Raw genomic sequence first — 27,307 nt, 5'->3', positions numbered from 1 at the left:
ACGAGAAATACTTCTCCCAAATTATGCCAAGAAATAACATCACATCGATAAATATGCAGATATGTAGACGACATACTCGACATAGTGGACATCAAAACAACAGCGTAAAGAACATATTGACAGTCTTGAACTCATTACTCAAAAACCTAAAACGAAAAGCAGAAATAGAAACAAACAACAGTATAAACTTTCGAGATTTAACAATTACAAAAACTGACGTCTAGATACAATTTGACACATACTGAAAATCGACAGCAACTGATATCGTACAAGCCGCCTCAAACCGGCCACACCGACACAAATTGGCAGCACTGAAATAAATGACAGATAGCTAAAACCAATCCCACTAACCAAAGACAAGTACGAAAATGAAAATAATAAACAAAACATGCACACAAAAATAAAACACCTCAAAAACAGACACTAAATGGGATTTACACACATCCACTTCATTGGAAAGAAACGTACACATTTCACACATTCAACAAATTAGGCATAAAAACAGCATAAAAACACAAACACAATATTAAAATTACAATGACAAAACATTGCCAAGAAAGAAAAAAATCGGAATATACAAACTAACTTGCGCATAAGACAGAAAAGGGCGAAAACTAAATGGCAGATACGAGGAACGTAATGAATCGTTTAGAATAATAATAGAATATAGGATATAACCTAGTAGAAAATAACCACAAACCATCAACAATACAATCAAGTATGAAACTACTACACAACGTACAAAAAGGACAGAAAATCAACATACTCGACAATCTTTATGTAAGGTATTGGTTGAGATAAAAGAAGTCAGTGTCACGAGCGGGATTCGAACCCTTCGTTTAAATACGCCGCTGCTCTACCACTTGAGCTATCGTTACTTCGATCCACTCGAACACCAACTTCCCAACTCAACCCACCTTTCGAATTTTCCCTCCTTTTTGCCATTTTTCAAATGTCTTTTATCTCAACTGATACCTTACATAAAGAATAATTAATTGAAAAGAAGTAGACGACAAATGAATTATACATTAGAAAGGTATAAACATAATTCTTTCAACACTGAAAAATGTTATAAATACACAAATTAACAACGACTCACAATTTTTACACACATTTTCACACGTTACACAAATTAAAAAGGAAAAGGACCGAACAAGAACAATCATAAAGTCCCCGACTTAATACTACAAACTATACCTGCACGGTATACCTACATTTGACACTAAAAAACTCGTAAATGCGCAAATTAACAATAACTCACAAACATCATTAACACCATTCAAAACATACAAATTAAAAAAAAGGACAGAAGATCAAAAAGACCCGACTTAATACATCAGACACACCGACAAACAGTACTAACACTGCTAATATCGACGCAGCCTCCTCCGCCACCTACCACGATCTCATGACTTCACTTACAGAGATCACCCAAACACTGAAGATGGCGAAATGCCGAAATTCGTCTGACAACAAAATCGGCCAAGATAGACAGACCAGGAGGTAATTTCAAACAAAAGTAAAAGATAGTTTGGTCAAATTGAATTGAGTTTAGTTATTGTAAATTTTTTATTGTTATTAAGCCATATTTAAAGTTTGTTTTCATCTTATCAGATAACTTCTCCGGACCCTTAGTCCAAACTGGGTGTTACCAACTCGCTGGCCACCCTGAAAATCTAATCGAATTGCCATTGTTGAAATCCGTTGGTACTTTTCTCGGGCTCCACGCATGCCTGCACAAAGGTGTAAAACTACAAAAGGCGGATGTGTGTCGGAAAATGAAGTCTAATGTGTCACATTGTCGAATCCGCCAAACTGAACCGGGCTGAGGAAACGCGTTAACATGAGAGGCACAATAGAGCACAGAGAATGTATCGGATTGGTAGGACCGTTAAGCAGTAAGGGCGGGGAAAAAAAATAAGTTCTGGGAAAAATTTTTCCTCGGATCTTTTTTCACCGAGTGACCGCTACATTCGGCGATTTCCTTTGTCGTTTTCCAGAATATATATTGAAACCGATTGTATCAGACCGTTTTAAGAAAATAATCGTCGGACACGAATTGTGAATTAGAGATTTTTTTTACCCTCCGCAAGCTTTCCCACGAATACAGTGATCCAATTCAACAAGTCATCCGGACTAGGAGATCTACAAGGGAGCCTACTTTGCATTTATGCGGTTTCGACTGTGTCAAATAACAAATGTCAACGAAATTTGCTGTTTTGCTCAAAGATGTGTTAGTTGGTTGATCAGGATTATAAGCAGGGTGAGGCGAAAAACCTACTTTGTATTTATGCGAATTTCGTCTTTGGCAATATTAAAACATGGACAGAAATATTACCGTTTTGTTAAAAATCACGCTTCACAATTATTAGATCAGCTGGATTGTCCCAGATCACCAGTATCTGCATTTCGCCAACTTCACTGGTTGGTCTGGGTTATAAGAAGGGTGAGATGAAAAACCTACTTTGTATTTATGCGAATTTCGTCTTTGACAATATTAAGACGTGGACAGAAATATTACCCTTTTGTTAGAAATCAGGCTTTACAATTATTTTACCAGTTGGATAGTCCCAGACCACCACCTTCACACAAGGTCAGGGTTATAAGCAGGGTGAGGCGAGGAACCTACCTTGCATTTTTGAGAATTTGTACCGTGTAAATAACACCCGAACAGAAATATTGCTATTTTGCTAAAATTTAGATTAGTTTGTTTTAGGCCTATAATATAGCATATAGCATATATTATAGGTGTCCAAACTGAGACCTTTAACCCCTCTTTCTCTAAGTTGGGAGTTGGGATTTAATTTTAAAGAGAAGTCATTGGTACCAAACCTTGTCACACACCTTTTCAATATCAAACAATAACCCCAGACATCAGACATATTTGTGTACGTCATACATGCATAATACTACATATTATGCATAATTCGAAGAAGTGGTTATGGGCATGATGAAACCAAACTGAACAAGCAAAAGGCATATCAATATCTTCGGCATAGGGGGACCGCGGTAGCCGAGTGGTTAGCAGCAGCATCTTCGGCAGCAGTAATCGAACTGCTGGTCCAACACTTACAATTGTTTGTGTACTAGTTAAGAAATTTGTAAAAGGACCGAATTACAAAAGAACGCGCAGACTAACCATTGAATGGAACAATGATGTACTTCCAGACTTCATTACAATATTTCATAACGATTGATTGATCCTTTGATCTTATAACATTTTAGTTCGTTTTAATAGTAAATAATTAGATCTTATTAGATTCTTACGATGTTCTTTATACAATCACGTTGATCGACATAAGCTACGTTATTAAATAGGATAATTAATTTAAGTTTTATGGATGAATTACAGAATAAAAAGTAGAATAACGAAGTATTCCCTATTATAAAAATGTCTCGTGCTTCATTCTTGAACGTTTTACGCGTACTTAAATCAGTCTCTTCCACTGGTGTAAAGGTGGGAAACCACTTTCAAAAAATTTATTACCCTCCGAGGTAATCGTAAAGCCGGCCTGGTGGGGTAAAGCAGCGGTAATCTACAGTCACAGAGAGCAATGGTAAAGTCCGACAACGAAGCTTGAGTATTACCGTTAGGAAATTGGATCAGCTAAGTGTCGAAGAGCCTTCACATTCTTCGGGCTTATCTTCCACTGGTCACTCTTACGATTGCTCAGAAACACCTTCAGTAATGATAACATCGAAAATTTATCAGTGGAAAAATGATACTATCGAATATAAATCCAGAAAAATGCCGGAATATTTATTATAAACTGTTAGTTATATTAGAATTTTTTCTTTCATGAGCATGCCAGGATTGAGCTTTAAAAGGTTTAATTATCATGTAAACATATCTGTTTTTAAGAAATTAAGTTTGCATTAAGCAAATAGAGAAAATACTATTCCTACTTGCCCAAGCAAAGTCAAAATAGCTATTATAGGATTTATCCAACCACCCAAACGAAGTACGACCCCTTCGTCCAGATCCCCTTTGAATTTAACGCAAAATTAATTGCCATTGCGGTACCTGAGCAGTACGGAAGAAATCGTTTACGGTTCGTTGTACGGGTTACAGTACGTACACGGTTTATAAGCTTCGCTCACCGGCTTAATTGATTACCGTTAAGAAGTGCGATACCGTTAATGATACGAGCGATATGCGTCTTCTCTGACCGACTACGAGCAGACGGTCACTGATACGTTTTTTCCCCTTTAAAAGATTCACTTTCAAGGAAGACGGTTTCTTCTTGAAGAGCACAGACTCGGCAGCCTTGTGTTTTTCACGAACGAGAGGTCAAACTGAAAATTGGCTTGTTCTTTCAAAGCGGTATGTTTGATGTTCATTATGAAACAATAATGGACTGATTAAAAAGTGATCCTTGATTGAGTAGTGATTGATTGAGTGATTCACTTGATATTTACGAACATTTTTAGATTATATTACGGCATCCGTGTCTTCAGTAATAAATTACTGTCTCAATTCTTTTTTAAACCTTTCTGTTGACCAGAAGAGTCATGAAGACACCGTGGTTGCATACTTTGGATGAGGTAGAGTAAAACTTCCAAAGAAACATTTTCATGTATAACCACTAAATTTTTTATATTTTTAAAGCTGGTTTAAAGTAAATATAGATATAGTTCACATCCCGACGAGGTGAGTTTTTATAAAATACCAGGTTCCAAAGCTACGTTTTCATGTAGAATCTGCTAGAGCTATTAGAAAGTTAGTGAAGTGACTCGTCAAAAATTCATCGATTCGTCCTGGAGACATTGAACTAAATTTTTGGTTAACTTTTTAAACCTAGTTTTAATAGTTAACCTAGAACAATCAGTCACTCTATAAATTGAAATTATCGAGTTCTGAAAGCAAAACAATTTCATTACCTCCAGAATGAATCGATGAAATATTGAGGATGATTTTTTCGCACAATTTAAAAGTCCTTTCCATTTAAAAAAAAATGTCACCAGAAACTCAAAAGTTCATCCATTCTTCCTGGAGATGTTGTACTTAATCGTTGTTTAACTTTTTAAACCTAATTTTAATTACAACAATCTGTCACTCGATAAATTAAAATTATCGAGTTCTGAAAGAAAAAAGTTTCATTATCTCCAGAATGAATCGATGAATTTTTCAGGATGGTGTTTTTACAAAATTTGAAAGTCCTTTCTATTTTAACAAAATGTTACCAAAAACTCAAAAATTCAACCATTCTTCCTGGAGATTTTGTACTTAATTGTTGTTTCACTTTTTAAACCTAATTTTAATCTTCAACAATCAGTTACTCGATAAATTGAAATTATCGAGTTCTGAAAGCAAAAAATTTCATTATCTCAATCGATGATTTTTCAGGATGTCTTTACAAAATTTGAAACTCCTTTCTTTCTATTTAAAAAAAAAAAATGTTACCAGAAACTCAAAAATCCATCGATTCGTCCTGGAGATATTGAACTTAATCGTTGTTTAACTTTTTAAACCTAATTTTAATCTACAACAATCAGTTACTCGATAAATTGAAATTATCGAGTTCTGAAAGCAAAAAATTTCATTATCTCAATCGATGATTTTTCAGGATGTCTTTACAAAATTTGAAACTCCTTTCTTTCTATTTTAAAAAAATGTTACTAGAAACTCAAAAGTTCATCCATTCTTCCTGGAGATTTTGTACTTAATCGTTGTTTAACTTTTTAAACCTAATTTTAAACTACAACAATCTGTCACTCGATAAATTAAAATTATCGAGTTCTGAAAGAAAAAAGTTTCATTATCTCCAGAATGAATCGATGAATTTTTCAGGATGGTGTTTTTACAAAATTTGAAACTCCTTTCTTTCTATTTAAAAAAAAAATGTTACCAGAAACTCAAAACTTCATCGATTTGTCCTAGAGATTTCGTACTTAATAGTTGTTTAATTTTTTAAACTACATAAAACTTTAATCTACAACAATCAGTTACTCGAGAAATTGAAATTATCGAGTTCTGAAAGAAAACAGTAATTTAAATGTCCTTGCTGTTTAAAAAAATGTTACTCAAAATTCATAGATTCGTCCTGGAGATATTGAATTTCTTTTCTTTGAATTGAATTTCAATTTATCGAGTAACGGAATGTTACAGTTTAAAATTAGGTTTAATAAGTTAACACACACAAAAATGTAAAAGCACTGATAATCATCTTGTACCTTCTTCATAAGAACCACATCTCCGAGATTCGAAGATACCAGTCCTCCCTTTGCTTGTTTGACCCGGGGCATTGGAAGAGTGTAAAATTTTATTTGCCCAATGGAAATAATTAATAATAACGGTTTACGGAAACGAAAATGTGACAAAATTCTGTAAATTGAAGTTCGTGCCTCGCCTCGCCCTGTTTATATCCCGACCACTCACTTGCTCTAGATGTGAGTATTTACAAACTAATCACTTTCAAGGTTGAAGTTGGCGATCTCTGATCACCATGGCCCGTTATTCTCGATGGTGTTACATATATTGTGTTAAAATAATCAAACTAAATTCAAAAATAAATAGTGGAATCATTGCCTTGGCTCTCCCTGCTTAAAGCCCTGACCGACTGCTCCTTCTCTTTGCCAATCGTGTCCGGAGGACTGGCAAATATGAATATGCAGGACCTGATTGTTTTGTAAAACAAAGGACAAAGTCGACTGAAAAATGAGACTACTTTTTGTTGGCAATAAAACGTTTTTCACTCGTTTCGTCATTTTCAACTATTAAAAAATTTTATCAATTAATTATTCAGAAATCGTGAGATGCGGTCTGGTGTGACGTAGGTTTCAGAAAAACGTTTTCCTTTATCGTGCCAACGTTTCGATCTTTATTGAGATCATCTTCAGGGCTCAAAGTGTTTGTCTTCTGTGCAATTGTGCCATTCTTGCGTGTCGTGTTGAGAGTGCCACGAACACTTTGAGCCCTGAAGATGATCTCAATAAAGATCGAAACGTTGGCACGATAAAGGAAAATGTTTTTCTGAAACCTACATCACACCAGACCGCATCTCATGATTTCTGAATAACTATCGATTAACGGTCACTAATCACCACACATTTTATCATTTAGTTAAGAATTCGACAAAAAATAAAGTTTGTTTAAAATTTTAATTCTGCCCTTTTTATTGTCTTGAGTTAAAGCTGGCATGAGAAAATTAAAATTTTATCAAGAGACGGATTTTTAAAATGATTTTGTATCTATTATTCAGAAATTTTAAACAACTCCTGAAAAAGTCCCAAGGCTTCGTATGTGTTCTTTTTTTTACCCGTTCTTCGCGATGTTGCCCGTGCATTTCGAATCTTTCATGTGTGTATAAAAACGGTTGTTAATTATCTCGTCTTCCCCCTTTCTGACTGTGCGATTCAATCTTGTATAAATCTGTTAAGTCATCTCCATTTCGAGGTACAATTTGTCCCAGCTGTCATGAATTGCGGAATTCTGGTTGTTAACCGCGGAAAATAACAAATTTTCACATCTCTCTTTCTTTCTCTCTGAGGTAATTAATTTCACGAATTCATCCCTGTAAAACACTCATCTTTGGAAGTTACAACAATATTCGAAAAAGAATAAAATATAGAAAATCTTTCAGAGTTTTAGAAATGCATTTATTACTGCTTTTTTTTCTTCATAAATTCAGACAACTCTCTCATTATCCATTAAAAGTACACATTATGAATTAACCAAATTTGCATATTCCCACAAGAATAATGCTTTTCTGTTAAAATGTACATTTATAATAGTGTAAATAATCGTGTATTTCCGACATGCTAAATTGCATTATGTTATTCACACATTATATTCTACATCAAAAAATACTTTAATGTATTTCACAAAAAATTATCATTGCTTCGAACATTCTGGTTAGCCTATGCCCTTTAATTTTGACATACGCGTTTCTATACTTCGATGTTATACAGTAGTGGTTCTGTACGTTACTGTCTCGGTCGAGAACTTTTTTACGTGTGTACAACATGAAGAAGCGATAATCGTCGTTCTATATTATTATTATTCTTATTTGACAAAGTTAAAATACGTGTAAATGGACGGATTTGGTGATTTGCCTTTCTCTCCTTATAACCGTACCCAAACAAATATATATTTTTATTATTTGGAGTTATTAATATTGTTTTGAGGTGTGCGAGGTATATCCTGCGTATTTAGCCCTCTTCAGTAGTTGGTCTATACATTATTGTGCTAGTTGTGTCCTTTTATATGCTTGTATAACATGGCTGTGTGTGTTCCTGTTGTTATCTATAGGTAGAAGTTTACTATATTATAATTAACAGAGTTAAAATTGGTAAGTTGCCTCTCCCTGCTTATAACCCTGCCCGAACCGCTGCGTGTCTATTTAGAGGTAAAATATTGTTTTATAGTCTGCGTGGTACACCCCACGTATCGGTATTTCGCCATCTTCAGAAGTTGGTCTGTGCATTATTGTACCCACCCGAGGAGCCGCAGCCCTCTCGGTGTGGAACTGCGACGACGGCAGGTAGTATAGTGTGGTTTGAGGCTCGAGACCTCGAAACGGTCCACCTCGAGTTCTCATCCACGGCCCTTTCTCAATTCGGGTTCCTTCATTCTATCCTGTGACCTCTCCCAACCCTTGGTTGCAAGGGGGTATCCGGTCACAAAATAAAGGTGTAGCCCAGAGGGCGTGGCACACTCTCTAAAGCACAAGCTGTCCTCGTGTCGGCCTAGGGTCGGCATGGGCGGCGGGTGTCTTAAATGAGGCACACGAGGGCCAGTGCACCAGATCCTGTCTGCATAGACGGGGGAGGGTGTATGGCCATCTGTACCACGGGGTAACTAAAAGTTCCAAATTCAGCTCTAGTTACACTGGGAATGGATTCGTGATGGTACGTGGTGTCGCCCCTGGCGGGAACTTAGACAGAGGCTGTCTTTTACCTGTGATCTTCGGTCGAACCTACCCGTTAACACCCGGCCTCACGGGATACGGTGGATCGGACGGCAGCATATAGGCGTTGAGGACGCGATGATTATGCTGATTAGTCCCTCGTATGCGTGAGTTGTAGCGGTTGAGAAGGATAATGAATCGGTTGCTCCTACTCAAGTATGCTTTGCATTGTTGTGCATATGACCGGCGTGGTACCCTTGGGGAAGCGAAGGATCGGACCACCTAGGCGTCCCTCGAATGCGCAGGGCAGGTGTAGGCTGAGCTCGAAAGGAGGTTTTACCGTAGGGGGTGTCATCTAGGGGGTGGTTAGCAATTCCACTTACAAACAAAACCGCCGGGGCGGAAGTTTCTACGCTATGGGAAGCCCCAATACTCTGGGAGATAAAGTGGCCTTCTCTATCTAGGGAGTGCGCGGGAGAATAGGCTGATGTATTTCGGCTTGTTAGCCCTTTGCGCGCGGCACACGACCCGGTGAACAATGCGGGCCCGACCATTCGGAGTGGACAAGCGAAGAGCGAGGTTGTTTTGGCCCTTCGGGGCTGAGACGCCTCTACACCAAAGCTGCGGCGGTAACACTATTCCGTCAGCTCTCATGTTGAGAATCAAACCGTCCGATAAGGCCGAATAGGCCAGGTGCGGACGCTAAAGATCCACTAGTCTTGTGACGACGATTACTCGGGAACATCATGTGCATTATTGTGCTAGTTGTGTCCTTTCATATGCTCGTACAACATGAATGTGTGTGTTCCTGTAATTCTATGGTAGAAGTTTACCATGTTATATTTAACAGAGCTAAAATTGGTAAATTGCCTCTTCCTTTTATATGCTTGTACAACATGAATGTGTGTGTACCTGTAGTTCTATACATAGAAGTTTACTTTATTATACTTGACAGAGTTAAAATTGGTTTTTTCCTCTCCCTGCTTATATCCCTATCCGAATCACTGCGTGTTTGTGCTATTTAGAGGTAAAATATTGTTTTGAAGTCTGCGAGGTACATCTTCTGTAGTTGGTCTGTGCGTTATTGTGACAGTCGTGCCCTTTTATATGTTTTTAATAGCGCGTGAAGCGTCGGTTCTAGTTATCCCATGTCAGAAGGTTGACTGCGGTCTCTACAAAGGTACACAGGTGAAATCCGCATAAATGAACCGAATCGGTGTTGTGAACCGTTTACATGTTGGAAAAACGTGAAGGAGTGAGTCCTTGTTCTATAGAAAGTTTAATGTACGTTTTTTACATTTTGTATGTAAAAGAATAAGAATAGGATTAATTTTTTTATAAATAAATACAAATGTGTACTAAAGTGTGATAGAGATGTTTCAGGCTCCCTCCCTATATACTATCGACTAATAATTTATACAATTTAAAATGAACTATTTATTTGTAAAGGAAAAAATAAAATAAAAAACCTTAACATAATATGTAAGAGAAAATTCATACTTGAATGATTAAATGCACATAAATGGATTCGACGAATTTTAATGTTAATCCTATTAATTACTTAATCTTTTTAGGGTTTTAGTTAAAATGAAAAAGCTAAAAAAAGGATTCCAATGGGGAGGTGGTGTCCGAGTAGATCGAAGTCACGATAGCCCAAGTGGTTAGAGCAGCGGCGTATTGAGCAGAAGGTCGTGGGTTCGAATCCCGCACGTCACACTAGCTTTTTCATTTCAACCAAAACCTTACATAACAAAAGTGATTGAAAGAAGTAATTTGGTCAATAGACCACTAAATATAATGGATTTAATATGGTTTACCTGTTATTGCTGTTTTGGTTTAATAGAGATAAATCGACATTTCTATATATTCAGGGGTTGGTCTTTTGTTTTCCTCCCCCGGTCTTCTTTTTTGTACTGCGGTATTTAATTGGAAGAACGTTTACTTTTGAAACAGGAGAATCGGGATTTTCTTCTCCTTGATTATACCCCTGACAGACCCATGAGTATTTTTGCAAATTGTGTCCTTTTATAGGTTTGAAAAACGTGAACGTCCTTATTTTTCTACGGGCAGAAGGTTTAACGCACAATTTTATGTTTCTACGTAAAAAGACGTTCACATTTGACAAAGATATGCTTAAATGAAAAATGTTGTAAATTGTGCATGGGCGGTTTCCTTGTTCCATAGGCAGAATGTTTGCTATAAGTTTTTAGATTTTTTATTTAGAAGGATATTCATATTTGACAAAGATTAAAAAACTGCATAAAAGAAGTTGACTCACCCTGCTTATTTCCCTAACCACTGAAGGTTTGGAGATGTAATTTGTTTAGTATTCTAGTCTGGTTGGCTCTGATCATAATGATTTCGTCTAAGGGATTCGAATTGATATTTACCTATATTCACTGGTTGGCCTGTGCGTAATGTTGTCAATTGTGTCCTTTATATAAGTTTATACAATGTTGAAATATGTGCCCTTGTTTTATTGTTCTGTTTACAGTTTATTGAGGTCCCTAGGTTCACCGTTCGACATTTGTATTTGGCAAAGGCAAAATTGACAAATAGGAAGGAGACAGTGCTTTGCTTCACCCTGCTTAAATCCCTGACGAAGCCTTATATCTTGTATTTATTTTTCCACAATCTGTTAGACGTTTTAGTGATTCAAATTATAGAAATAAAAGAAAAAAGGCTATTCTACTAGTTTCATTAAAAATATTTAATAGGTAGTCACAAATTTACTTTAATAATTTTCCATTGACTGGAACAGTCATTTTTTCACACCATCTTCTTTATAAGTTTTTTTTTTCCAATCGAAAAATTGTAACTATTGAGCAAACGACTGCAGAGATTCGTTCTTTTTTTTCGAAAACGCCGTTGAAATAACTTTATAATGATCCGAACAATTGTTAATTTTTAATGCACTGAAGAGAATACACCGTGTGTGGTAGCACGTCCTGGCAAAAGTGCAACAATTATTGACGCACCAGCGGCGAAATACGACGACTTCTGTTGTGTTTTAATTTTTTCTTTTTTTTTTGTATTCGCTAAGCTAGCCTCTGTTCTGTTATAAGATTTAATTACTGTGGTTAATACCGGGGATCTATGCAATAAAATCCATTTAATCCACAGTTTTGCTTGGAACTGAATCACTTTTTACGGTGGAAGGTAAGGGAACAATTTCGGAAGTTATGTCAGATTAAGAATGGGAAAAATATTAGATTTACCATCACAATGTTTATGAGAAATAAAGTTAGATAAAAGTAAATAAAAACTTCCACATTAATTTTTTAAATAACACTGTACTTATTATTTTAACACAATCTGGAGATAAAGAAGCTGCAGGACTTTTCTACTAAGCTTTGCTGGCGGTTTTATTTTCTGACGCATCCGAAAGTGCTTTTTTTCTTCAAAAAATACTTCTGGAACATCAAGGAATCACTCAACCGTGAAGCACCGGCAGGACTTTACCCGGGCCGGGCCCTGTCGAAATAAGGATACCCCGATGGTTCAAACCGGATGGAAGTGATTTTGTTTCGTTGGAAGAGCAGATCAGATGAAGAAGCTACGCTGTACCGTTATCCAACGACCGTCCTAATCCATCCTTTGTTTGTTGTCCTACTTACATCCTGGAATTCGAAAACTAAGGCCGATCTCTTCATGCCCCATATATCACACATCCAGCGCGACAAAAAAAAACTAATTCGTAGGAGGATTTACTGGTGGTTTACTTAAAACCGTTACGTGTTCAAGAAAAAATCGGCAAATGTAATGCATAATTTTCTCGTTGAATATCTTGTCTTAAACAGTTTGACCATCTGTTGACTGTTGTTTTCCCTTTCAACATTTCACACATTGACAGCTCCTGTGCCATCTAATTAATGATGTAAAGTGATTTTAATAATTATTAAAATTGTTTAATTAACGCGCATAACGTTCTCCCTTTTCTACTGTTTTATTTTGAAGTACAACTTTGTTTTAAGGATTGCGAGGTATATCAAGATCTCCGTAACTTTATTTTACCATCTCCAGTAGTTGGTGTGTTATTGTTTCAGTCGAATCGTTTTATGAGTTTGTACAACATGTATGGATTCTTGTAGTTTTGTAGTTTGAAGGTTTACTGTTTTTAAGTTTCATGGAAAAGGACGTCCATGTTTAACAAGGTTAAAATACGCGTAAACGGACGGAAATGGTGCCTTAACCTGCTTATAACCCTGGCCGACCTGTGCGTATTTGAGATTAGCATGGTATACTGTTATCAATATTTATTGGCATTTTACTATTTTCTGCAGTTGGCCTTTGTATTAGTGTTTCAGTCGAATCGTTTTATGAGTTTGTACAACATGTATGGATTCTTGTAGTTTTGTTTTTAGGTAAAGTAAACAGGTAAAAAAAGTTAAGTAAACAGGTTTACTGTTTTTACGTTTCATGTAAAAGGACGTCCATGTTTGACAAGGTTAATATACGCGTAAATGGACGGAAATGGTGCCTAAACCTGCTTATAACCCTGCCAGACTTCTGCTTATTTGAGGCTAGCATGATATACTGTATAACAATATGTATAGGTATTTTACTAATTTCTGTAGTTGGCCTGTGTGTTATTGTGTCAGTCGTGCCCTATGGTAAGTTTTTAGAACATGAAAGTATTTAAAAAAATTAAGTTGTTCTGTATGCAGAAGGTTTACAGTACATTTTTTACGCTACTACGTAAAAGGTCGTTAACGTTTAATAAAGATGCAATACGCCTAAATGGCCAAGTTCCTTTCTTCCTTCCTTGCCTCACCTTTCTTTTATCCCTAACCGACCACTGCAGATTTTTTAACCCAATCTAGTCTTTTTGTAGGTTTAGAAAACGTGAAGGTTCTGAGTCCTGGTCTGTAGAAAATTTGCGGAAGTTTTTATGTACAAATTCATTTGACAGAAGTAAAATTCGCGATAAGGGACGGAATCTATGCCTTGCCTCTCCCTGCTTATATCCTTGACCGGCTACTGGGTATTTATGCCAATTGCATGTGGAACCTGGATGCCATAGAAGTAAAAGATTTACTAGGGTTTTTATGTAAAAGAACGTTCACATTTGACACGAGTAAACGTCACGATAATGGACTTATTCTGTGCCTCGCTTCTATCTGTTTATATCTCAGAACAATGCGTATTTTAGCCAATCGTGTTCTTTTTATAGGTTTATAAAACGTGAAGGTGCTGTCCTTGTTCTTCTTTAGACAAAAGGTTTACTGTACGTTTTTACGTTTCAACGTAAAAAGACATACTCATTTGACAAAGATGAAAATAAAATAGACTAAATCTGTGCTTCGCCCTTCTTATATCCCTGACCACCACTGAGGGTATGTAGATGTAAACATTTATAAGCTAATCATTTCTAATATTACAGTTCGGACTTCATCATACTGGTTAACCTTCGTTTACCAGACGAAGCGACATTTTCCTGTATTTAGTGGTTGGTCTATAAGTTTTTTGTCAACCCTTTTATAAAATGTGAAGGGATCATTTCCTTCCTTAGATCTATAGGCAGAATATTTGCTGTATGTTTTTACATTTCTACGTAAAATGGCATTCATATTTGACAGAGAAAATGTACGTATAAATGGTTAGTAAACTAATCTTTCTAACATTGAAGTTTGGTCGACTGACATTATGATTGATGTCATAATAATTTACCTATTACTGCTGGCTTTGACTTAATGTAAATTTTTTCAAGTTTTTTGCAATCGTATTTTTTTATAAATTTGTAAAACGTGAATTTGCTGGATCCTTGTTCAAAAAGCAGAAGGTTTACTGTTTTTTAAAAAAAAATTTTTATGTTACTTCGTAAAAGGAGGTTCACATTTGACAAAGATGAAATCCGCGTAAATGGACTGATTCTGTGCCTTGCCACCCCCATCTTATATCCTTTACCAACCACTTAAGATATATAGATGTAAAAACGTATAAGCTAATCACTTCTAATATTGTAAGTATGTCTATTTTCGCTGGTTTTTGACTAACAGAAGTTCTTCCTTTCTCTTCTTTCTCTGTATTCAATTGTTTCTGTTTTTCTAGTTTTCCCATCGATCATTCCTTTTATAAGTTATAAGAAGGGAGGGATCTTCCAGTTCAATCAGTAGGAAAATTATTTGTTGATCCAACATCTAATAACGCTTTTACAAAGTTTTGTAAAATTATTAATAAGAAACAATTGACGTAATAACATGCAGATTATTACAGATTGTTCACTGGAGTTTCTAAATTCCTCGTCAACCCGGGGAAACTGTTTTAATTATATTATTACAGGACTCAGTCACGAATCACAAAAGATGTATTTTTTATAAACTTTTCGGGGGGGAAAAAAGAGAAATTAAGAATCATCTCGTTCTTTCATATGTTATGAAATGAGGTGTCTGACTCTAGTACTGTTTGGTTTTACTGTGGTATCTACTTCTAAAACCAATTTAAGGACTTACTTGGAAACCTCATAATAATTATAACTACATAATAAAAATTATAAAACAACATTACGGAAAAAAATAACACCAGAAATAGGCAAAGTGTCTAAAGAAATTTGACAGACATACCCAGCGTTAACAGAAAAACCAGAATGAAGATATTTTCGTGATTTTAATAATTAAACTGTATAATAGCATACTTCATCCTTATTAAGGTGTATATTTTCATTCTTTTTTGATATTACCTCATAAAATTTTAACAAAGCAATTATTCACTTGATTGAATTGATAAGAATAATAATTCACTTTGATAAGAATAATATTAAGACTAGATATATTTATAAATATGTGCTTATATTGAAGAGTAGAGAAGCATGAAAAAATACAACATATTTATTTTATAAACATCATGCAATTAAGAACAGGAATGTTCTTTTTTGTGATTTTAACCATTAAATTTAAATAGTTTTTTAGCAAATTACATTATTAATTTGCGTTTATTGTTAATAGCATCTTAACAAATTTTAACGAGCAATTTTGTGCTTCATTTGCAATTAAAGTGTCGATGTGAAAAGTTACAAAAACAATATTTAGGTGTGAAAGGAGAGATTTTAACGGGTGGGTAAGAAGCCTGATTTTTAAAATTAATTACAGATTCTCTTTCTCCATCTATCTATTTCTCTCTCTCTCTATCTATCTACCTACCTATCCATCTATCTATCGATCGATCTATGTGTTTATATATCTAGCTATTTATCTATCTATTTATCTCTATCTCTCACTTCTGTATTCTCTCTTTCTGTCAATATCTCACTTCTGTCTTCTGTCTTTCTCTCTCTCTCTCTCTCTCTCTCTCTCTCTCTCTCTCTCTCTCTCTCCCTCTCTCTCTCTCTATCTATCTATCTACCTACCTATCCATCTATCTATCGATCGATCTATTTGTTTATATATCTAGCTATTTATCTATCTATTTATCTCTATCTCTCATTTCTGTATTCTCTCTTTCTGTCTATATCTCACTTCTGTCTTCTGTCTCTCTCTCTCTCTCTCTCTCTCTCTCTCTCTCTCCCTCCCTCTCTCTCTCTATATCTAGCTATTTATCTATCTATTTATCTCTATCTCTCATTTCTGTATTCTCTCTTTCTGTCTATATCTCACTTCTGTCTTCTGTCTTTCTCTCTCTCTCTCTCTCTCTCTCTCTCTCTCTCCCTCCCTCTCTCTCTCTCTATCTATCTATCTATTTATCAATCTATCTATCAATATATTTATCTATATATCTAGCTATTTATCTTTATCTCTTACTTCTGTCTTCTCTCTTTCTCTCTCTATCTCTATCTATCTATTTATCAATCTATCTGTCAATCTTTTTATCTATATATCTAGCTATTTATCTCTATCTCTTACTTTTGTCTTCTCTCTCTCTCTCTCTCTCTCTCTCTCTCTCTCTCTCTCGCTCTCTCTCTCTCTCTCTCTCTCTACTCTCTACTCTCTTTTCTTTCCTTCTCTCATTGTGAATGTCTATGTGCAAATACAATTATTTGTCAAATAGCATATAACATCATTAGCAAAACATTTTGGAACACTTTAAGATTGTGCTAGTTCATGTTAATATAATGTAGGTTGTATGAGTCTGTATTATCTTCTTTTCATATAACTGAATCATTTTGTGTATACGTATATGTATTTAAATAGTTTATGTAGAAACGAGTTCATTATCTCTTAATCTCATTAGAGTTGATTCTTCGGAAGGTCTCGATTTACTTGTTTAACACGATATTGTCAATGCCCAAATTGAAAACAAACGCTGGGAAACAATGGGAAACAGCTTAAATGTCAAAAAAATTCCAGTTTGTTTACTGCCGTTGTCACAGCGCCGGTCGAATAAGGGCTTCTAAAGAGAGAACAACAAAATCGCCTCCTCGGGTTGCACGTGATTAACAATCCTCGCTGTTATCACAAAACCGGACCGAGAAAAAAAAATTAAATAAAATAAACGGCTCAAATTTCAATTTTATCAAATTGCATTGTCTCGATCTTCAATGTCAGAGACGTGCAACCGAGGGGCTAAATGCCATGGATCATAAAACGTAGATGTAGGGCGACGGAACGCTAGTTATTATACGGGCGGGCCTTTCTCTCTAATGTACAGTTTTATTTTTTTTAACCCTTGTAAGACCTATCCTGTGGTCTTTGTTATATTTATTTTGTACCGTTCAACCTCACAAAAAATCAAGATTAAATTTTTTAAAAATTTTAATATTATAATGGCTAAAAAGATACAATGAACTAGGCCTTACTCGTTTTATTGTTATTTATCTATCGATAGATAAAAATTTATTTATATAGCTTGTAAATGCGAGTGAATCTACATATTTAAACGCTCATAAATAAAATTTCAGTTGAATACATTTTGTCTAGCGCATTAAGAAACATACTGACATTATAAGTAATAGCATATTTTTTATGAAACTTAATAGGAATAATAGTAATAAGATATTTAATCGTAAATAATAAAAATGAACAAAATCGGTACGATTTTAATATATGTTTATATTCGTTCTACTAAGGCAGTCGGCCGCCAAAGGATCAGCGGATCAGCGAGCCGATACGAGGTCCTTCCTCCCCTAGGTGATGCACGCTACTAGCTTACTCAGAAGTGTTTTAACATAAAAAACTGTTCCTATTAAAATTTATTTTAAATAATAAAATTAGGCACAATTTACTAATTAAAAGTTTTAAAAAAATTCATTGGTAAAATTTTTATGAAAATAGTTCGAGACAAGATTTTTCCGTTGGAAGGTAAATATCAGTTTTGGATCTGGAAAATTTTTATGGTTTAAATTGTCGTAGGTGATTATTTTTTCTTTATGTTTTGCTATTGCTCTGTTGACAATATCGAGATGATTTTTTTTTAAAAAGGAAAATTTAACATTACTCCAGATTCTTTGCCTTGTGCCATTCACACAGACGACAATTACTCACAATTACACAGAAGACAAATACTTTGAGTGAGTAGAAATACTTTGATTGAATATAAAAAATATATTTTGCATTGTATAAATTCACTTTTCCACATCCCAAATGTATTTGTTAAATGTAAACAATGTTTGTTAATCCCAGGCCCTGAAGATGATCTCAATAAAGATCGAAACGTTGGCACGATCAAATGTTTTTCTGAAACCTACATCACACCAGACCGCATCTCACGATTTCTGAATAATTATCGATGGTCACTAATCACAACGCATTATTAATTAATGTTTAAGGCGCGTAATTTTTTTTCAACACGTCTCAATTGTTTATAATCCATGTCAAATTTTCATAATTAAATTAGAAAATTTGTCAAAAATCTTATCCCTAAAATTACAAATAAAATGTCTGGGTATGACAAAAAAAAAATTAAAAAAGTGGACTCACGTTCAGATAAGGGTTGTTGGCGAGGTAGGGGCTGTTGTGAAGATGGTAACGCCGCTCCATGCTAACATGACTGAAACCAGATCGGTACTGAAAACTGAACTGTTGTACCTCCTGAACTTGAACCTGAGAAGTCGAGAAGAGGGAAGGACTAACCGTAAAAGGACGGCACCGCCGAGAGAGTCCGATTTATCCCGACCGTCTCGTTCCGACCGGGACGGTAATAAATTTCTTTTTAATACCCGTTATTAGTTTATCAATTTCCTTATTACCATAATCTACTTGGAAGTGTTGATAGGCCAGCTATTTAATTTTATAGCCTAATAAAAAAAAATCACTGTGCATATAAATATTACAGATATGAACGTATCTTTGAAATTTAACTGCCACCACGCCCTGAAATCTGGTCGATTATAAGAGTTAACATGTAGAGAAACAAGTAATAGCACTAAATAATATACATATAAAATTTTATAAGTTTTTATTATTATATTTAAACTAGATATACATGGTTTGAAACATGTATCAATGTTGTTCAACACTTCAATCAACTTCTTCCTCAAAATGGCGCAATTGTGGTCAAAACCATAATACAATTAATTTGCATAATCATTTAAATATTAGAATATCTGTCAAAAATCTTGAATGTACATCTTTTCCTTGTATTATCTTTTTTATTTAAAAAATAAATGATGATAATTATGAGGAGATTATTAGGAAATGGGGATTTCATATCTCTAAGCATGGCAGCCTTCTATTTATAAAACAAATAAAGTTATTTATTATTCTACGTTTACCATCAAGAGAAAACTGGACTACAGCTACTTTCATCGATGAAACCACAGCTCTGTCAGAGGGAAAAGTATTCAAGCATCAACAAAAAAAAAAAACTGTAAAATACAAACAACCAGAACCAGCCATAAACTCATAATTGTCATAAAATTTCAAAGTAAAATAAATCAGAATAATTCTGTACACAATAGTTTTACAAAAAGGAAAATCAGTCAGTGCAACCAACAGAAAGAGAAAAAATAGTACTGACACAAAACACAGTGAGGTATGATGCTAACTTGTAAACTGAAATGGTGAGTGTACATAAAAAATTGAAAAAATGGATAGATAGATAGAGATAGGTAGATAGATAGATAGGTAGATAGATAGATAGATAGATAGACAGATAGAGATAGATAGATAGATAGACAGATAGAGATAGATAGATAGATAGACAGATAGAGATAGATAGATAGATAGAGATAGGTAGATAGATAAATAGATCGCTAAATAGATAGATTGATAGAGATAGATAGATAGGTAGATAGGTAGATAGGTAGATAGATAGATAGATAGAAAGATAGAGATAGATAGATAGACAGATAGAGCTAGATAGATAGATAGATAGATAGATNAGAGAGAAAGAGAGAGAGAGAGAGAAAGAGAGAGAGAGCGGGAGAGAGAGAGAAAGAGATGGATAGAAAGAGTGTAGACAACAGGATTGACTTTGAGGAAGAAACTCCCATTTTGTTACATACTCCCATATTCATCAGGACCTAAGGGTACCGTTCATCTTTACCAAGGTCACGTGATAAGACCAAAAATCATGCTTTCAAGAACATCCAAACATCGTAGCAGTAGCAAGAACACTGTGAGATGACTGAAGAAGACAAAACCTTACAAACTTGCTTCCTAGATTTCAGTTTGAACTCTTTAAAAGACTAATAAGGACTAATAATAGGAAAAATAATTTTTAAAAAAATGAACAGTTGTGTCAGTAAAATTAATAGCTGGACAAATCTGTCTAGTTTTCTTTAATAAATTGATTAATAACTAACAAAACCATGTTCATTAGATGAATATAAATTATAGAGTTTAATTGATAAGAAATAAAGATATGAAAAAACACCCAAGACAGGACCAAAAGTTTGAAATTTAAAAACGCATTAATGAAACCACAAAATATACATTTTTATTTTAGATTATACACGTTGTCCAAAACTGAAACTAGTAAAAATAAAATACCTTTCCATTTTATAGTAGTAATGCAAAAATTAAAGATAATTAAAGTAATTTAAAAAAATAATCTGGAAATAAAATTACTTTGAATGCTAATGGCACAGAATGCTGAAACAACTTTTTTTCTCACCTTCAAGTAGGCATGTAAGTAATGATTACAAAAAAAATATATAAAAAATGTGATAGAAGTTAAGTATTGTTTCTTTTACAGATTTTTTTTATACCTACTTTCTTTTAATTGTGATTTATGTTGTTTCATACCTTGGTACCTTGCCTATAAATGGTTAATGAATAAATAGTCATTGATAATTTTGGATTTTGATTTAATTATGATATACCATTGAATATGAAGAAAAGAGTTATAAATTATTGTAGAATTGTACAAAATAAAACCAAATTATAGTGATGAATAGCATAAACTGACAAGAAATTCAACAATTGTTCTATTTAAAATATTATTTTCTTTTGCAACAACTCGTGAACTCATCGATGATATAGTTTTCATTCCTTAACACTGAAACAAAAAATAAGTAAAAAGTGCAGTGGTCCAGGCATCTGAAAGCTTTGCAAATGGTTCTGGGTTTGAATCCTCGCAGCGTTCATGGCTTTTTAATTGATAATAGTATAAAAAATGTATATTTAAGGTGATTTGACCCCTCGCCAATAACACCCAACAGGTCGTTAAGCCCTCCTGTATGACAGGAATTACTTAAGTATATACAATGTTTATACATTTCAAAGAGATTTATCAGGATGAGAAAATATGAAAAAATTCTACTTTGTTATAAAACACCATTGTAAAATATTTATTTATTTTAAATAAAACAATGAACATTCATATAAAACTTGTTATATTTACAATTAACTTTGTACAAATCGAGAACGGATAATCCTCCCCACAGTGGGTCTATAAATTGTAATTTTAAACCCAAAAGTGGTTTCGTTCCATAGAATCACAGGTACATGTCGTGTGGAATGATTTGGTGCAGTCACGCAGGCCGGGTGTGCACAGCACGTAAGATTCTTTCTATACGCCTACTCGTCCTACCCGACCGGAGGAACAGAGCCGCATCCTCCTCGTCCGGCTCATCGTGCAGGTAGGTCCACTTGGCGTAGTAAATCGCAGCGAAAGTGGAGTAAAACAGAATTGCGATTGTCACCATCTATGGATTACAATTAATTTAAGAGGATTAATTTTTCCTTGTTTGAAATATATTAAATTTGATAATAAAAACCTGAAAGACTGCCCAAAATTTGAACGAGCCCTCATTTATAATGAAATCGTAATATGCAGCTGAGTTTGGATACTGCCTTTTTTCCCTTATTATAAGATCTCTGTAAACAAAAATTTTCCATGTTAGCCAACATTTTTCATAATTAAGTCATAAGCTAAATACAACAAGTATCATGCTATATGTGACATATTTAGCGCTTTATTGTTTATAGTTTATATCACTCTTTAAAATTATTAATTAAACAGTATAATTAATGATATCATTCTCTTTAAAAAGTGTTTTAAATATGGAATTAATCAATGTATATGATGTGAAGCTTAAGATTTACACTAAAAAATTTTTGGTAAGACCAAATTTACAACTGTGTCATTTGTGGTATATGTAGTACTTCGTTGTTTACTTAGTATCTTTAAGCATACAATTATAGCATTAATTGATAATGAAACTGATTTAAATATGAAGTTAATTAATGGTTATGCAGGGTGATAATAATGAAATAGAACAAATTATACTAAAACCTTTTCAACAAGTTAAAATCTTAAATGATACTTGAAATATCTTAGAAGACAAAACCTGAAAAAACCCACATGTACAACAAATAATAATTGCCCCAATTATTTCCTAAATAAAAATATTTCATTAAATACTGGAGACTGTCTTAAATGGTAATGTTCACACAATTAAAAACTGCAAATGGAACGAACCTTGTATGTACGGTGTCAACTCCAACACTGTCCACTTTCTCCTTTTTACTTTTATCATCCACAATTGCCAAACGGCATGAACACATTTTAAGAACGACGATAAAAAACAATAAATACAAATAGAAACTTTTAGCCATCTTCCGCTAGTCCATCCTTGTCAACTCGCTTGATCGAGCAACAAGGAAGCTCGTATTCCGTGATTGCTTAAACTACTAATTTTCCTTCTTACAGTCGGTCAGAGAGAATTGAAATCAAGGCGAGTGAGTTCTAGACTCAGGAAAACTCAAATTAAATTAACATTGTAAATGGGTCCCTTCTGTTTACTCGGGAGATAACTGTTCACTTAATTTTGAAACTTTGTCTCCTGTGACAAATTGTCTTCCTTTTCTGCTATGAGCACTCTTGTATTAAAATTGTAGTTAAAGTTGTTTTTAATGTTTAGTTTATAATTTATATTATAACAATTTGTTATAAAATGGTGATTAAAAAGAAAGTGTTAATAATGTTGGTGTCAGTTTATCTGACAGAGTTTCTTCATCTATTACAGTGAAAATTGACTTAAGGATTGAAATATACTATATAAATTATGTTGGTCAAGCGACAAATATTTGGACTGAAAATAAATATCATTCTACTCCTTTTATGCTGTAAATCTTCAAGGTAATGTCAGATTTATGTTGGTTTTGTTTTACAAGTAAACTTCTTATGAAAGAAATATAATCAAAGAATATTATAGAATTTATAAAATATAGACTGTTGTTAAAATTAATATAGAATTTTTGTATTTAAAAATGATTTATTGATAAATTTACTTTTAAGAGCAACAAACAGAATCAAAAATGTAAAAAAAAAGGTTAATTTATTTATAGCCATGAAGTAATCATCACAAGTTTTAAAAAATTATAGCGTATACATAATGTCATAATTTTGACATGATTGTGAGATGAGCAGTAATAATCTCATAGTGACAGTAATAAAAATGAATAGATATAATGTAAATAATATAATTCCATTTATGATTTTATTATTTATGCCTAACGATTTCCTGTGTTATATTCCAGATCATACAGAAACTCTGGAAGCGTCCAATACAATACAAAAAATAGAGGTCAACCGTATCAAGTTTATGGCATTAACAGTAGATACCACCCTCAAACTTTTCATAACATCCCTCACAATGTAAGGATTAAAAATGTATGTATTTTAATAAATTACATTCATTTAAAAAATTTCTTTGCCAGTTAAAACCTGAGGGGAGTCAACAAGTGGAATTTCATACGCAGAATTTTCACAATATACCACAAGAGGTATGAAATTATTAAAATAATATGTTAAATAACATATTTGTTCTTTTTTTAAGTTTTTCATTAATTCAGTTGGCGTCTGAAGGCGACACACAACAAATTGAATACGCGTATCAGGGCGGAGAAAGCCATGAAGGTGAGGTGATCAACATGAGTGAAGATCAAGACGCTCATTACCAATCTCCTGAAACCGATTATCAAGTGAACAACTATCAGCCTCAGGAATCGTATTCGTTACCATCGCACCCGGGCTATTACGGATATCACTACCGCCCGCCGATACCGCCGACCCCACACCCCTTGCTACCACACAAGAGCAAGCAACAGTCAGCACCTTACACCTATTATTACATCGGGCGGCACCTCTGGTATATCCCGCTCTATTTCAGCATTTATTTTATCGTTTATGTCGGCTTGCTTGTTTTGAAATCGATCGCAAGGCACAAAGTTCTGTTCCCGGAGAATCTCCAAGCTGCCGCTGCAGCTTCGACAATGAGAGATTTGCATGTACTCAGATCGATAGATCAAGCTCAAAAACGATACCTCATGAAGTGATTATTTTCTAATCAAATTCATTATTTTGAAAACATTTCATTTGGAAAAAGTTAAATCTAGTTGAGTGTGTGATCGACAAAACAATAAATAAGGAATAAAAATAAATACAATAAACTTGCCTAAATATAATTTATTTAAAATTATTATATTTATTCTTTAAAAAAAGGAACAATGTTTATACATTGGAACCAAATTAAAAATAGTCTGCCTAAAACATACAGCCAAGGCAATAAGTTTGTACATTAATTTCAGTTTATAAATTTCACTTTTGTACTTACATACAGATTCTCTACATTTGTTACAAACACACAAATGAAAAATAAGTAAATTATTATTATTTTATTTTCACATGATTAGAAGAAACAGCTAATGTAACAACTACATTGATGATAAGTAAAATCCAACAAGAACAATTACAGACATTTACATACAAGATTTGATTCGTCTAATAATTTTTCCTAAAATTAATCAAATTAATCACAGTCAGGCCACTGAGGGTTACATGATCATGAAACTTCTAAAATGTACATTTTTGATCGTGAGAGTATTTACAGGCAAGACATAAATGTCAAATTAAAATTATATATGTAACGATATTGTTGTATTACCTATTTTCCAAAACTGTATTAATTTTTTCTTCACTTGTTTCAAATCCTTTGTTTATCTTACCGTTTTCAACATCGACATTCTTATTACTATTTTTGTTTGGAATATTGTTTCTGATGTCGTTGCTATTGAGGTTGTTTGAAACAGCACTCATCGAAACAGTTTCATCGCCGTTTTTCTTTTGATTCGTGTTGTTGTTTTTGTTATCTTTATTGGGCTCTTTTTCCTGTTGTGCTTCCTGCTCCTTTGCCTAATGTAAAAAAAAATATTGTACATAATAAAATGTTTTTTTGATTTTAGACTAAAATTGGAAAATATATTTACCCTTTTTTCCTTTGCCTCGTCCGAGTGATGAGAAATAAAGAAATGATTGAACAAAAAGTAAATACAGCCAGTGATGAGTGTGACAGCTGAAAAAATTTGGTACGTCGGCCTTGTGCCTACTCCTTCCATTAAGTACCCTCCAATCAAACTTCCAGCACCTTTACCTTTTGAAATAAAATTTTATGATTCAATAAACAAAAACATATATTCTTGAACAAAACAAAAATATTCTCTTGTCCAAAAGACAACATAGAAAAATTGTAAAAAAAAATCATTAGGTTGCTTATACAATTTATTTTATTACTATTGGTAATTTATTTTAAAATACATACCAACACCAAAATAAAGTCCGCCTAGAAGTCCCTGGATGCTTGAATCGGTCGTCATAGTTGATAATTTAGCCGCATATGTTACAGCAGCCGTGAATGCCAGTGAAGAGGTGACAGACTCCATAGCTTCAAAGATTAAACACATCCAGGGATTGTATATCAAAGAGTAGCCTAATCAATGGAAAATATTTTAATAAAAGCTCAGAAATTTAATTTAGCTCTACACATTGTCATACCAAGAAGTCTAATCGCATAAAAAATAAATCCAATAAATAAAACATTCGCATGGCCAATTTTATCAATAATCGGTCCTGACATTACCAGCAGAGGCAATCCAGCGATTCCTCCGACTGTTATTGTAATTCCCATCAGAGATCTAGAGGCGCCAAGGTCTTGCAACAACCAGAATAAAAAACTTTCTATGTAACCCCATGCAGTCCCTAAAATTATTCATTCGTTGTTTCAAAAATACACTAATTTTTAATAAATAATGAAATACCTAAAATAAAACAAGTAATGAAGAGTGCTACAATTTCAACTTTCTTTAATACAATCAGTACATCAGCTAGAACATTTGTAGCTGGTGATTTGAACTGTAGATTGATTGTCATCATGAGAAGAGCGCTAACAATTTTCATAGCTGCGTACAGGTAAAACGCTGGACTGGTATACAAAAAAATTAGTGTCAGGATGACCAAAAAAAAAAAAAAAAAAAAAAAAAAAAGATGAACTTACGTAAAGTCAGTGTACAACTTGTCACTACTTGCAGTATCAATAAGCCAGCCTGAAAGCGGAGAGCTTATCATTCCTCCAATTGTTGCGTAAATTCTTTGCAAACCATAATCTGCTTTATGCTCTCTTAATATGGCAATGACAGCTCCTGATAAATTTGTGAAAAAGTTTTAGGATTTATTTATTTTAAGTTTTGTTATTGGTAATAATTTACCTTCAAACATGGCAAAAGCAGTTCCACTGATCATACCGATGAAAACCCTTATTGTGAGGTACAACCAGAATGTGAGTTTTGTGTCATATTCCACCACGGTTTCCTTGTTCAGACATATGCTCCGTCTAGGGATTGTTGCTAAACATTTTCGTGAACATTTTGTTAAATGAAGAACTGCATCAACATCAAGTCCATTGTCTTTGTTCGGTAATGGAACATCAACCGTTGCTGAGACTTCTTTGTTCTATAATCAAATATGTGTAAAATAATTGGCTTAATGATGGTACTGGTAACTTACATCTGAAGATCCAAGTAGCTCCATAAACGTCCAGCTGGAAACATTGCCGAACGTCGGCCTCATCTCATTCACCCAAAACTTACTGAACAACTTATCATCACGTTGAGAATTATTCAGTTTAACGGAGAAAGTTTTCGATTCAGCTGATAGTATTTTTAAAGATTCTTTGCCTTTTTCAAGTTTAATCATACAATCTGCGTTTTTGTCTTGGACTGAGCAATCGAAAGAATAGAGGCCGGATGCAGGGAAAAAATACTTTGTCGGTGTGAGCTGACGAACCGAAGTTGAAAAATGCCCTA

At 34.1% G+C, this 27,307-nt stretch overlaps 4 protein-coding genes across 6 annotated transcripts in view; 1 reads left to right on the top strand and 3 right to left on the bottom strand.

The window, feature by feature from the left end:
• Nucleotides 1-18,794, bottom strand: part of LOC106668507 (serine protease nudel-like) — a 49,549-nt gene extending 30,755 nt beyond the window's left edge. The window contains exon 1 of the mRNA XM_024230506.1: nucleotides 18,701-18,794. Coding sequence (XP_024086274.1) covers nucleotides 18,701-18,760 — 60 coding nt within the window. The 5' untranslated portion in view covers nucleotides 18,761-18,794. The remainder of the gene's footprint in view (nucleotides 1-18,700) is intronic.
• Nucleotides 1-24,594, top strand: part of LOC106668509 — a 39,624-nt gene extending 15,030 nt beyond the window's left edge. The window contains exons 2-4 of the mRNA XM_014397347.2: nucleotides 23,708-23,825; nucleotides 23,888-23,953; nucleotides 24,023-24,594. Coding sequence (XP_014252833.1) covers nucleotides 23,708-23,825; nucleotides 23,888-23,953; nucleotides 24,023-24,505 — 667 coding nt within the window. The 3' untranslated portion in view covers nucleotides 24,506-24,594. The remainder of the gene's footprint in view (nucleotides 1-23,707; nucleotides 23,826-23,887; nucleotides 23,954-24,022) is intronic.
• On the bottom strand, nucleotides 21,606-22,920 carry LOC112128420. The gene is made up of 3 exons (XM_024230507.1): nucleotides 22,647-22,920; nucleotides 21,943-22,042; nucleotides 21,606-21,870 (listed from the first exon to the last, which is right to left on the bottom strand). The coding sequence occupies exons 1-3, from the start codon at nucleotides 22,781-22,783 to the stop codon at nucleotides 21,697-21,699; spliced, it is 411 nt and encodes a 136-aa protein (XP_024086275.1). The 5' UTR covers nucleotides 22,784-22,920; the 3' UTR covers nucleotides 21,606-21,696.
• Nucleotides 24,595-24,658: 64 nt separating the features above from the next.
• The window catches only part of LOC106668510, a 34,965-nt gene continuing 32,316 nt past the window's right edge, over nucleotides 24,659-27,307 (bottom strand). For all 3 annotated transcript variants that reach the window (XM_014397348.2, XM_024230505.1, XM_014397349.2), the window contains exons 7-14: nucleotides 27,009-27,304; nucleotides 26,711-26,954; nucleotides 26,500-26,644; nucleotides 26,264-26,427; nucleotides 26,001-26,204; nucleotides 25,768-25,935; nucleotides 25,436-25,599; nucleotides 24,659-25,361 (exon numbers count right to left, since the gene is read on the bottom strand). In XM_014397348.2, the coding sequence (XP_014252834.1) occupies nucleotides 25,110-25,361; nucleotides 25,436-25,599; nucleotides 25,768-25,935; nucleotides 26,001-26,204; nucleotides 26,264-26,427; nucleotides 26,500-26,644; nucleotides 26,711-26,954; nucleotides 27,009-27,304 (1,637 nt within the window). In that variant the 3' untranslated portion in view covers nucleotides 24,659-25,109. The remainder of the gene's footprint in view (nucleotides 25,362-25,435; nucleotides 25,600-25,767; nucleotides 25,936-26,000; nucleotides 26,205-26,263; nucleotides 26,428-26,499; nucleotides 26,645-26,710; nucleotides 26,955-27,008; nucleotides 27,305-27,307) is intronic.

The sequence above is a fragment of the Cimex lectularius genome, unplaced genomic scaffold (genome assembly GCF_000648675.2).
Source record: "Cimex lectularius strain Harlan isolate CLEC.00 unplaced genomic scaffold, Clec_2.1 scaffold36, whole genome shotgun sequence".
In the NCBI taxonomy this organism is placed as follows: Eukaryota; Metazoa; Arthropoda; class Insecta; order Hemiptera; family Cimicidae; genus Cimex; species Cimex lectularius.
This window is presented reverse-complemented; position numbering and strand designations above follow the sequence as displayed.

Bases quoted from the DNA above. Each gene is read 5' to 3' on its own strand.
- LOC112128420 (XM_024230507.1), bottom strand. From the start codon at position 22,783: ATGGCTAAAAGTTTCTATTTGTATTTATTGTTTTTTATCGTCGTTCTT. The intron at 22,043-22,646 runs GTTCGTTCCATT...TTTTGTTTACAG, and splicing joins GTTGACACCGTACATACAAG to AGATCTTATAATAAGGGAAA. The intron at 21,871-21,942 runs GTTTTTATTATC...TGTAATCCATAG, and splicing joins AATTTTGGGCAGTCTTTCAG to ATGGTGACAATCGCAATTCT.